Genomic DNA, 12,994 nt, shown 5'->3' with positions numbered 1-12,994 from the left:
TTGCCAAATTTGCTGATGACACAAAGATAGGTAGGAAAGTAAGTTGTGAAGAGGACATAAGAAGGCTACAAAAAGATATGGATAGGTTAAATGAGTGGGCAAAGAAATGGCATATGGAGTATAATGTGGGAAAATGTGAAATTATCCATTTTGGCAGGAAGAATAAAAGAGAAGCATATTATCTAAATGGTGAGAGATTGCAGAGCTCTGAGTCGCAGAGAGATCTGAGTGTCCCAGTGCATGAATCACAAAAGGCTAGTACGCAAGAATAGCAACTAATTAGGAAAGCTAATAGAATGATATCATTTATTGCTAGGGGAATTGATTACATAAGTAGGGAGGTTATGCTTCAGTTGTACAGGACACTAGTGAGACCACATTTGGAGTATTGTGTACAGTATTGGTCATCTTATTTAAAGAAGGAGGTAAACACATTGGAAGCAGTTCAGAAAAGGTTTACTAATTCCAGACTAATACCCGGAACGGGTGGGTTGTCTTTTATGAGGAAAGGTTGGACAGACTAGGCTTGTATCTGCTGGAGTTTAGAAGAGTAAGAGGTGACTTGTTTGAAACATATAAGATCCCAAAGGGTCTTGACAGGATGGATGTGGAGAGGATGTTTCCTCTTGTGGAAAAATCTAGAACTAGGGGACACTGTTTAAAAATAAGGAGTCGTCCATTTAAAACAGAGATGAAGCCAATTTTTTTCACTCAAAGAGGGTCTTGAGTCTTTGGAACTCTCTTCTTGAAAGGGTGGTGGAAGCAGTCTTTGAATATTTTCAAGGCAGGAGCCGATAGATTCTTGGTAAGCAAGGGGGTGAAAGGTTATCGGGGGTGGGTGAGATGCAGATTTCAGGTTACTATCAGATCAGCCATGATCTTATTAAAAGGCGGAGTAGACTGGAAGGGCCAAGTGGTCTACTCCTGCTCCTTGTTCGTAAGTTCTTATATTATAGAAAATAAAAGCCCCTCCTTATATAAGTAGCAGCGCCTTTACAGATTATATGGTAGTCACTGTGCATATTACAGGGAATAGCAGCTCCTGTGTACATTATAGGGAACAGCAGACCCTGTGTATGTTATAGGAATAGCAGACCCTGTATATGTTGTACAAGAAAGTAGTTTAATCTACTCATGAAGCCATGAACTCATGTGGATTGAGGTGAAGGAACGAAGTTAACATGAACCAAAGTGGCATAAAACAATGCTGATTGGCCTTATGAAAATGACAGACAGGTTGGTATAGAGTGATTGTTATGCAGATTACCCAGAATGTGATTAAAAGGAAATTAATCTCTCTTAGCATCTCTAGAAGTGATGTAACCTACTTTAATATTAATTTATACAGATTCCATATTTTTTATTTTACTAATGATGTTGTAATACCTGACCAGTTTGTTTTGTATAGAATCATGTATTCACCCACATTATTTTAATGCCACATGGTTGCATACAAGATTTACGGACTAGAACCTCTTGCTGAGTCATGGAAGGGCCACTGCTCTCCACAGGAGAACATTGGGCAATGAAGAAAGTCAATAAAAGTCCAGGGCTGCTCCTTGACACCTACAGGAAACAATAAAGGTGGGGGTGGGGGGCAGATATGTTTCACCTTCACCACCCTGGCAGTAATGTGACATTGCTCGCCATTGTAGAAACCACCCAACAGTAGTAAAGGTGAAAATTACTGTCTCTGTTGACGCTTCCCAGCAAACAACAGGTCTGTTAACTGCTGTGTGAGCTGGAGAGCACAACTCTTTGGCAATCTCCCTACTGAATCGAAGACTTCACAGGACGTAGGTTTAATAAAGCCCTTTTAGGATCATGCAAAGATACACCTCCCAGCTGGAGCTCTTCGCCTCTGATGCTCGAGTATTCTGCAGAACTCCCTGCTCAGATATCACATGCACAGATGGACTGCCAAAGGCACCCCCTTATGTTGTGCACAGTAATATCTCCTCACCACAGCCAAAATACTCAGAACGCACTTCCAATCTGGACATGCACCCAAAGGAGAACCCAGGGATGTGGTTCCAGAGAGCAGAAGGCATTTAACAAGGTGCCACATCAAATGTCACTATGCAAAATAAGAGCTCATGATGTAACAAATTAGCATGGATAGAGGATCGGTTAGCAAGCAGGAAGTGGAGATTAGGGATAAATGGGTCTTTCCTGGGGTTGGCAAGATGTGATGAGAGGAGTGCCAAGGGCATCAGTGCTGGGGCCTCAACTATTTATAATTTATATCAAGACTTGGATGAAGGGATTGAAGGGATGATTGCCAAATTTGCTGATGACACAAAGATAGTAGGAAAGTAAGTTGTGAAGAGGACATAAGGAGTCCGTAAAGGGACATAGATAAGTTAAGTGAGTGAGCAAAAATTTGGCAGATGGGGATACAATGTGGGAAAATGTGAAAAGCAGTATAGTATTTAAATGGAGAGAGATTACAGAACTCTCAGTGACAGAGGGATCTGGGTGTCCTGGTACATGAATCAGAAGAAGTTAGTACGCAGGTACAGCAAGTGATTAGGAAGGCAAATGGAATGTTGTCATTTATTGGAAGGGAATGGAATATAAAAGTAGGGAGTTTTTGCTACAGTTGAGAGGGCATTGGTGAGACCACATATAGAGTATAGTATACAGTTTTGATCTCCTTACTTAAGAAAGGACATAAATGCGTTAGAAGCAATTCAGAGAATGTTCACTCGACTGATACCTGGAATGGAGGAGTTATCTTACGAGGAAACATTGGACAGGCTGGGCCTGTATCCATTGGAGTTTAGAAGAATGAGAGGTGATCTTATTGAAATATATAAGATCTTGAGAGGCCTTGACAGGCTGGATGCTGAGAGGATGTTTCCCCTTGTGGGAGAGACTGGAACTAGGAGACGCAGTTTAAAAATAAGGGGTCTCTCATTTAAGACAGAGATGAGAAATTTTTTTCTCTCAGAGGGTTGTGAATCTTTGGTTTCACAGAGAGCAGTGCAGGCAGGGTCATTGAATATTTTTAAGGCAGAGGTTGATATATTCTTGACTAATGAGGGAATTAAAGGTTATCAGGGGTAGGCGGAATGTGGAGTTGAGGCCACAATCAGATCAGCTACGATCTTATTGAATGGCAAAGCAGGCTCGAGGGGCCAAATGGCCTACTCCTGTTCCTGATTCATGTTTGTATTCCTGATCATAACAATGATAATGACTGGACATGATTGTTGAGTTACCATCACTCCCACATCTCTTTCAGCCTCTCCACTAGCCACTTCAAGTAAGAATATGTTCCCCATGATTTTTTTCCAACTTGTAAGATATGAAACATGTAACTTATTACCACTGAATCTCATATACAGTAGTTCTGCAGCACAATACACACTGTCCGGATTTTTTTGTAACTGCTTATCTGTTTCACCAGATTACGTGTTCCCTCTCCCTCCAACTTAGTGTCCTTTGTCAATTTGACGATCTTACATTGTGTTTCCCAATCTAGATAATTAATGTGAATCAGAAACAGTAATGCTTCCAATACCGAAGCCTGGGTAATTCCACACAGTACAGCTCTCTGGCCCTACAATACTCCAGGTCCTAATGGTTTGTTGGACAAAGTTCACTGAGTATAATCCAGTTTTAGCTGCACACCATGAAACTATGTTTCATGCCAGTGAGATTTAACGTTCCTGCCAAAATCAATGGAGTTTAGAATGGCTCGACGCATTTTACAGCCTCAGCCATGACCCCATCCCTGCCACATAGGGACCATAAAATTCCAGCCTATGTCTTGCAAATGTTTCCTCAAATACTGTCTGTGATTTCTTTTCCAGGACCAAATGAGATGTTCACCGTGAGGCTGGTGAACCGTCCCTTCCTGATTCTACGTGGTAAATATGGTTACATTGCTACCGATTGCCACTCAGACCAGCTACAGTGCAGCAGAAGTAACTATGAAATCATCCGATTGACACACTGCAAAGGAGACTTCTGTCACTTCCAAGGCAAGTGACTGGCTGCCCCATTGCTGTAACAAAAAGCTCTTGAAGCCAGTCTCATGGACCTCTGCCACAAACTCTGTTCCCTCACCACTGATTCCAAACCTCTCCCTCTCTGAGGCTAAACCAGACTGTCCACAACATCAGCATCTGATTTGACTCTTGAGCTGAGATTCTGACTTCTGACCACATATCCTCTACATCATCAAGTCTGCCTCTAAAATATCACCGACCCTGTCTCAGTCAATCTGCTGCTGAAACACTCATCTACGATTTTGTTACCTCCAGATTTGGCTATTCCAATGTTTTCCATGCCTGCCTCGTAAGTTGGCCCTCACTAAACTTTAGTTCATCCAAAGCTCTGCTGTTCATATCCTAACTCACACCAAGTCCCATTCACCCATCACTGTTATGCTCACTGATCTACAGGTCCAACGGTGCCTCAATTTTTAAATTCTTAAGCTTGTGTTAAAATCTGTGACTTTCCCTTCCCTATCTCTGTAACCCCCTTCAACACCCCAGCGTTCCTCCCACTCTGATCTCTTGCTCATCCCTAAATTTTATTGCTCCGCCATTGGCAGCCTTCAGCTGCCTAGGCCCTAAACTCTGGAATTCCTCCCTATATAACTCCATTTCTCTCTGCCATCTGTCTCCCCCTTTAACCATAGAAAAGAATAGTGCAGAAATGGCCATTCAGTCCACTGTGTTTGCACCAACTAAAAAAGGGGAAAAAACTAAACTAGTCCCTCATTAAGATGCTCCTTAAAATCTATTTCTTTGAGGAAGCTGTTGGTCACCCAGCCAAATGTCCAGAGAAAAACTTCCTCTTCTTTAGATTTTAGCCTGCTTGTTATAAAGGCTAAAATTCCATTTGCCCTTTGATTATTTTTTGTCCTGATAACATCTTAGTGATCTTTGCACATGAATCCCTAAACCTTTGTTCCATTTAAAAGGTACACAAATCTATCCTCTTAATACAAAAAGGATTTTTAAAAAAGAAAAAGCAGGTTGCACCCAACCTCTGTTCAAACAAGCTCAATTCTGAAAAACAAAGAACATGACTTTTGAAACAGTAGACTCAGCCCCTTTATGATTAATGCCCCCCTAATAACGGGGTAAAACTGGTGACTGCCAGCAGCGCAAAATGGGCTCTTAGTGAATTGGCAGCTGATTTATCACCACAACAACAACTTATATTTATATAGCAACTTTAACATAACAAAAATGCTTCAAAGGAGACTACGAAACAAAATATGATACCGAGCCATATAAGTAGCTTGGTCAAAGAGTTAGGTTTTAAGGAGTGTCCTAAAGGATGAAAGCGAGGTAATGAGCCGGAGAGATGTACGGAGAGTTTAGGCCTAAGAAGGCTAATGGAATGCTACCCTTTATCACGAGAGGAATTGAACATAAAAATAAGGATGTTATGCTTCAGTTATACAGGGCATTGATGAGACTATATCTCAAGTATTATGTGCAGTTTTGGTCTCTTTATTTAAGGAAGGATGTAAATGCATTGGAGGTGGTTCAGAGGTTTACAAGATTGACAATTGGAATTAGCAGTTTGTCTTAAGGAAAGGTTAGACAGACTGGGCTTGTTTCCACTGAAGTTTAGAAGAGTGAGGAGTGATTTTATTGAAATACATGTGATCCTAAATGGTCTTGATAAGGTGGACATGGAAAGGATGTTTCCTCTTGTGAGTGAGTCCAGAGCTAGGGGCACTGTTTTAAAATTAGGGGTTGCCCTTTTAGGACAGGGATAAGGAGAAATTTTTTCTCTCAGAGGATTGTGCGACTTTGGAACATTGCCTCAGAAGGCGGTGGAGGTGGGGTCACTGAATATTTTTAAAGCAGAGGCATATAGATTCTTGCTAGGCAAGGGAATCAAAGGTTATTGGGGGTAGATGGAAATGTGGAATTCAAAACACAAACAGATCAGCCATGATCTTTATGAATGGTGGAGCAGGCTCGAGGGACCAAATGTCCTACTTCTACTCCTATTTCGTATGTTTGTATGTTCTTTTGTAACTGAAGGCGTCAATGAAGGAGCAATTAAAATCAGGGATGCACAAGAGACCAGAATTAGAAAAGCACAGATATCTCAGACACTTGTGGACTGGAGGAGATTGCGGAGGTAGCAAGTGATTTGAAACTAAATTCTAATGTCAAGACATTGTTTGCTGGGAGCCAGTGTAGGTCAGCGAGCACAAAGATGATGGGGGAACAGGTGTTGTGAATTAAAACGTGGGCAGCGCAGTTTTGAATGACCTCAAGTTTACGGAGGGTAAAATGTGGAAGACCAGCCAGGAGTACCTTGCAATAGTTCAGACCGGAGGTAACGAAGGCATGAATGAGTTTCAGCAGCAGATGAGCTGAAACAGGTGAAATGGGCATGGTTACCAAGGTAGGAGTAGGCATCTTAGTTTTTTCTTTATTCATTGATGGGGATGTGGGCATCGCTGATAAGGCCAGAATTTATTGCCCATCCCTAATTGCCCTTGAGGTGATGGTAGTGAGTTGCCTTCTTGAACCGCTGCAGTCCCTGTGCTGTCAGTACACCCACAGCACAGTTAGGGAGGGAATTCCAGGATTTTGACCCAGCAACAGTGAAGGAATGGCAATCTATTTCCAAGCCAGCATGGTGAGTGGTTTGGAGGGGAACTTACAGCTGGTGGTGTTCCCATGTGTCTGCTACACTAGTCCTTCTAGATGATGGTGGTCATGGGTTTGGAAGATGCTGTCTAAGGAGCCTTGGTGAGTTCCTGAAGTGCATCTTGTAGATGGTACACACTGCTGCCACTATACGTCAGTGGTGAAGGAAGTGAATGTTGGTAGCTGGGGTGCCAATCAAGTCAGCTGCTTTGTCCTGGATGGTGTCAAGCTTCTTGAGTGTTACTGGAGCTGCACTCATCCAGGAAAGAATTCCATCACACTCCTGACTTGTGCCTTGTAAATGATGGACAGGCTTTGGGGAGTCAGGAGGTAACTTACTCGCCACAGGATTCCTAGCCTCTGACTTGCTCTTGTAGCCACAGTATTTATATGTTTTATCCAGTTCAGTTTCTGGTCAATGGTAACCCCCAAGATATTAATAGGGATTCAGCGATGGAAATGCTATTGAATGTCTTGGGGCGATGGTTGGATTCTCTCTTGTTGGAGATGGTCATTGCCTGGCACTTGTGTGGTGCGAATGTTATTTGCCACTTGTCAGCCCAAGCCTGGATATTGTCCAGGTCTTGCTGCATTTGGACATGAACTGCTTCAGTATCTGAGGAGTCACAAAGATGCTGAGCATTGTGCAATCATCAGTGAACATCCCCACTTCTAACCTTATGATGGAAGGAAGGTCATTGATGAAGGAGCTGAACATAGTTGGGCCTAGGACACTACCTTGAGGAACTCCTGCAGTGATGTCCTGAAACTGAGATGACTGATCTCCAACAACCACAACTATCTTCCTTTGTGGTATGACTTCAAACAGCAGAACGTTTTCCCCGATTCCCACTGACTCCAGTTTTGCTAGGACACCCTGATGCCACACTCGGTCAAATGCTGCCCTTGATGTCAAGAGCAGTCACTCTCACATCACCTCTGGAGTTCAGCTCTTTTGTCCATGTTTGAACCAAGGCTGTAATGAGGTCCGGAGCTGAGTGTACCTGGTGGAACCCAAGCTGAGCATCAGTGAGCAGGTTATTGCTAAGCAAGTGTGACCTAATAGCACTGTTGATCATATCACTGTAGCAGTAATTACACTGCATAGCAATTACATTGTTAAAAACAATTGCTAGTTAAAATAGGTGATGGGCATCAAAACAGTATAAATAGATACAACTGGAACACTCTGAGGTGGGAGATATTAGGAAATTTGTTATACTGAAGAGCTGTTCTAATGAATAAACCAACTAGTGGAAAAGGACCAGCTTTGGACTTGTTTTTCCATGATAAGCATGTATTGTGAGTAACATTGTAGCAGAGGATCACCTTTAAGCTTTGGTGATTGATTGTGGTATATGAAGCCTTTTTGTCTCAATCCTCTGAGAGAAAGGAAGGTTACTGCTACTGACAGTTTAAGTTATGGAATGGTGGAAGGATGGTGTGAAATCTCAAGCTTTGACTATCCACCAATTTCTTTTGAGTCTGAACCATATCAGCATTGGAAGGCTGAAATTGAGATGTGGACCCAGGTTACTTCATTACCCTGGAAGAAGTAAAGTATGGCATTGATGTTATTACCAGCCAAAAGTAAGATTAGGAGTAAAGTATTTTCAGAATGGAATGTGGACGATTTGGATCATGAAGCAGGATTGAACCTTCTGTAACAGTTTTTGGATCTTTTTTACAAAAAGGGTGATTTGTTGGAAGCATTTGAAGCATGGTCAATCTTTGATAGATTTAAGAAAACAGATGATCAGTCCGTGGAGGAATATATTATGGATTTTGATAAATGGCAAAAGAGATTTGAACTTGAAATCCTGGAGTCTGTATTGGCGTTTAAGTTACTCAATTGTGCATGCATCTCTTGTGTTGTTAGACTTTTTACGTTGATGGGAGTTCAATTCTGAGGGGGAAAAAGTCTCTCCTAGACCAAATGGCTGCTACCCTAAAAAAGTTTCTGGGAAAACAGTCATTCTCAGCCAAAACAAAAATAAAAATACCAGCAGGTCTGGCAGCATCTGTGGAGAGGAACACAGTTAACGTTTCGAGTCCATATGACTCTTCAACAGAACTAAGTAAAAATAGAAGAGGTGAAATATAAGCTAGTTAAGGGCGGGGGGGGGGTGGTATTGGTAGAGCTGGATAGAGGGCCAGTGATAGGTGGATGATAGGTGGAGATAGACAAAAGGACAAAGAGGTGTTGAAGGGGGTGATATTATAAGGAATGTGCTAATTAAGGGTAGAAAGCAGGACAAGCAAGGTACAGATAGCCCTGGTGGGGGTGGGATGAGGTGAAGGGAAGGGATTGAAATAGAGATAAAACAATGGATGGAAATACATTTAAAAATAATGGAAATAGGTGGGAAAAGAAAAATATATATAAATTATTGGGAAAAAAAGCGGGGGGGGGATCAGAAAGGGGGTGGGGATGGAGGAGAGAGTTCATGGTCTAAAATTGTTGAACTCAATATTCAGCCTGGAAGGTTGTAAAGTGCCTAGTCAGAAGATGAGGTGCTGTTCCTCCAGTTTGCGTTGAGCTTCACTGGAACAATGCAGCAGGCCAAGGACGGACATGTGGGCATGAGAGCATGGTGGAGTGTTGAAATGGCAAGCGACAGGGAGGTCTGGGCCATGCTTACTGACAGACCGAAGGTGTTCTGCAAAGCGGTCACCCAGTCTGCGTTTGGTCTCTCCAATGTAGAGGAAACCGCATTGGGAGCAATGAATACAGTAGACTAAGTTGAGCGAAATCTCTTTTAACCATTTCGATCACTTCCCTTCACCCCACCCCACACCCACTAGGGCTATCTGTATCTTGCTTGTCCTGCTTTCTACCCTTAATTAGCACATTCCTTAGGTAATATCACCACCTTCTTTGTCCTTTTTTCTATGACATTTTTTGGCTATCTCCACCTATCACTGGCCCTCTATCCAGCTCTATCCCCCCCCACCCCCCATTAAACCAGCTTATATTTCACCTATTTTCTATTTTTTTACTTAGTTCTGTGGAAGAGTTATACGGACTCGAAACGTTAACCGTGTTCCTCTCCGCAGATGCTGCCAGACCTGCTGAGTTTTTCCAGGTATTTTTGTTTTGGATTTCCAGCATCTGCAGTTTGTTGGTTTTATCTTAGTCATTTTCAGCCACTGTCTTAGCAAATAGGAACAACTGATGTGAAACAAAGGATGGAAGATTCTATGGGGCTGAATTTTGAGATTGACCAAATGTGAGATGAAGATTCCAGTACAGGGACTGGTGTACTGACAGGTGGTCTGGAAATCTTGGTAATTTTAGTCAATTTGAGAGTAGAGACAAAAAGCAGGTCTGGGACGGTGACTTTAGGTGTTTGAACCTGGAAAATGCATGGGGAATAGTTCATCAGTGTTATCGGTGTGATTCTAGTATCATTGATGAATTACCCACAGTGAAAGAATTGTATTTTTGAAGTAGCTCCTGAGATGGGTTCTTCTGAGGCTGAAAATGATGGTGGTGTCTGTCATGATGGAATTGTGTTGGTCAAAGTTTGAATCCTGTGATGAGTATCTTGATGGTCGATTCCTTCAACTGTGCAGTTCTGACAGTAGTTGCACTTCCATGGTGTGTGGGATAGATTGGCTTAACTGCTACCTGGTGTCTATGAGGCAGACCAGCGGAAGGTCAAGGCGTATGAAAATTCTACCTGCTTCAGGCTTGGAGATGGTAGTACATCAACATTCTCCAAATGAGTGGTCCTCCCTTGTAAGATAGTAGGGATCAGTCTGTTCATCAATACTGATGTGGTTTCTAGCAAGATACCGCTATCATTAAGTCAATCTGCGATGAAAAAGGCCCAGATGACACTCGACATGAAGAATAATAGAGCGGTTATGTTCAGGGGAAAAAATTTGAAACTGCATTTTACTTGGGCAGGCCATTACTGCCTGCCACTAAGGAAGCCAAATATTTCTCATCATAAAGTTTATGAAGTTTTGTTAACTTATGGGAATAAGAATTTGGTCGCCAAAAAGATCATTTGGAAGTTACATAGACAGTTTGCACATCCAGCACCACAGAAACTGAAAACTCTATTGTGAGATGTTGGAATGGTTGATAAAGGATACGATGACCTTACTAAACAAATCACTGCCCAGTGTAAAATTTGTATTAAATATCGCAAGACACAACCATGTCCTGTTGTGAGCTTGCTACTAGCCAGGGAATTTAATGACGCAGTGGCAATGGACTTAAGTTTGGGACAAGGATAGTGGTATTTTTTACTACACTTCTTCAAAGATATGGCATTTAGCCTATCCACTAATATATAGTAAGGACAAACAGACCATTGTTGATAAGGTCATGGAGAAATGGGTGGTAACAGGATTAGGAACACCAATGAAATTCCTGACAGAAAATAGTGGGGAATTCGCCAATGAAGAATTTCAAGATGTGTGAAAATTTGAACATCAAAGTTAAGCACACTACAGCTGAGAGCCCATTTAGTAACAGTCTTTGTAAGATAAATCATGTGGTGATAGGTGACATGTTACATAAAATATTGGCTGATCAACCAGATGGCAAATTGCAAATGGTGCTAGCATTGGCAGTGCACATAAAGAACTCTTTGCAAATGGTTGACTGATGTAAGGAAGAAATCCGAAGTTGCCTTCGGTGTTATGTGATGCTCCCACTGCTCTAGAAGGGACTAGCATTACCTCCACTTTCTCTGCTCATCTGAATGCTTTGCACACAGGTAGAATAATTCGGCAAGGCCTACAGCAGCACATAAGACCATCAGAAATGCAGTTTAGACAAGGAGACATGGTATATTACAAAAGGGAAAGCCAGAGCAGAAAGGACTTGGTGAGGCGATAGGAAGTGATGGAAAAGTAGTAATTGTGCAACATGGAATCAAACTGTTAGGATACATTCTTTGCAATTAATTAGCACTAACTTTACCTTTACAGGTTCTGAACAGGCACTGTGCACTATACCTACACACATACACACACACACACACACACTGCAGTTATGAGAAGCAGACTACAGCAGACAGAGGGTCGACTGACAATGAGCAAAGTAACAGTGAAGTACAGGATAAGACTATTCATCCAAAAGGACAACTAACCAAGGTAAGAACAAAGGTAACATACATGCCAGAAGGGGCCATCATTATAGGGAGAGGAGGAAAGGCCACGGGTAAATACAAACATTGGTTAAACATGCAGGATGAAGGACAGGAGATAAAACCCATGGACTGGCAAACCGAGGTAAGGATGTGTAAGCCCAGAAAGCACAGTATGAGTTCTGACAGTGGAGCAGAAAGTGGTTGTGACCCCAGAAAAAAATCATGGACTTATGAATGGGATTCTGCTCGCATGGGAGAAACTTCATATAGAAGTAGCCCAAAGAGAGAGGAATGGGAGTAGAGGTTGTCGCTTGACAAGAACAAGGACTCGAGAGCAAGCTAGGAATGTTATAAGAAGTAGAAATCTTTATGACCAAGAGGTTTTAGCAGCTATTAATAAATTGGAAAATAAGCTGATAAAGGAAGCCAAACAAAGAGTTAGAAAGTTGGAAAGAATTAGGGGTATATACTGAAATACCTGACAGAGGGCAGCCAGCCTTATCTCACAGGTGGATCTGTTCAGAAAAGGTACTTCCAGATGGCACGCCCAAGGCTAAATTGAGATTAGTAGCCCAAGGCTTTGAAGAGAGACTCGGGGATCAGGGTGGACTTGCCTAATGTGGGGAGTGAGTTTGAAGATTATTTTAGCATCCTATTCCTGGGAGTGCAAGTCTATTGATATAAAGGCTGTGTTTTTGCAGGGTGAGAAGTTTTTTTGAAGCAGCCTAAAGTAGCTAGCGATGTAAAAGGAAAACTGTGGAAATTGAACAAGTGTTGATAGATTGAATGATGCATCAAGAGTATGGTATTTTTCCATGAGGTCTGTCCTGTTGAAAACCGGTTGCATTTAGTTAAAGGCAGACGCTGATTTGTTCTACTGATACCATAAGGAGAAACTAGCAGAATCTTTATCATGTATGTTGATGATTTCCAGTGGGGAAGCTCTGTAGAATTTGGTAATGGAAGATAAAGAAATTCCAAGTTGGCAGTCAGGCTCCATGGGCCTTTAAATACACAGGCTTAGACATTAAGCAGAGCTAGTTAGGAGTGACATTGAATCGACAATCTTATCTAGAAAATGTTAATCGCATCCCTGTAAATTGGATTAGATCCTCAAGAGGATCCTGCTTCTAAGTAAGAAACAGAACAAATTGAGAAGTTTGATTGGGCAGTTGAACAGGTTGAGCATTCAGACTAAGCCTGACAATAGTTATGATGTGTTGGAGCTGAGTACTATGATGAAACATGCTA

General features: G+C 42.0%; 1 protein-coding gene across 2 annotated transcripts in view; it reads left to right on the top strand.

Annotated features, from left to right (window-relative positions):
• si:dkey-5i3.5 (uncharacterized protein LOC565091 homolog) overlaps positions 1 to 12,994 on the top strand; it is a 44,275-nt gene that overhangs the window by 21,525 nt on the left and 9,756 nt on the right. Inside the window, exon 4 of one of the 2 annotated variants that reach the window (XM_041203220.1) lies at positions 3,819 to 3,989. The exons of the other annotated variant lie outside the window; for it this stretch is intronic. Coding sequence (XP_041059154.1) covers positions 3,819 to 3,989 — 171 coding nt within the window. The remainder of the gene's footprint in view (positions 1 to 3,818; positions 3,990 to 12,994) is intronic. 2 annotated transcript variants of the gene reach the window in all.

The sequence above is a fragment of the Carcharodon carcharias genome, chromosome 13 (assembly GCF_017639515.1).
Source record: "Carcharodon carcharias isolate sCarCar2 chromosome 13, sCarCar2.pri, whole genome shotgun sequence".
Classification (NCBI taxonomy): domain Eukaryota; kingdom Metazoa; phylum Chordata; class Chondrichthyes; order Lamniformes; family Lamnidae; genus Carcharodon; species Carcharodon carcharias.
Note: the sequence above shows the minus strand (reverse complement) of the source record. Positions and strands in the feature narration are given on the sequence as shown.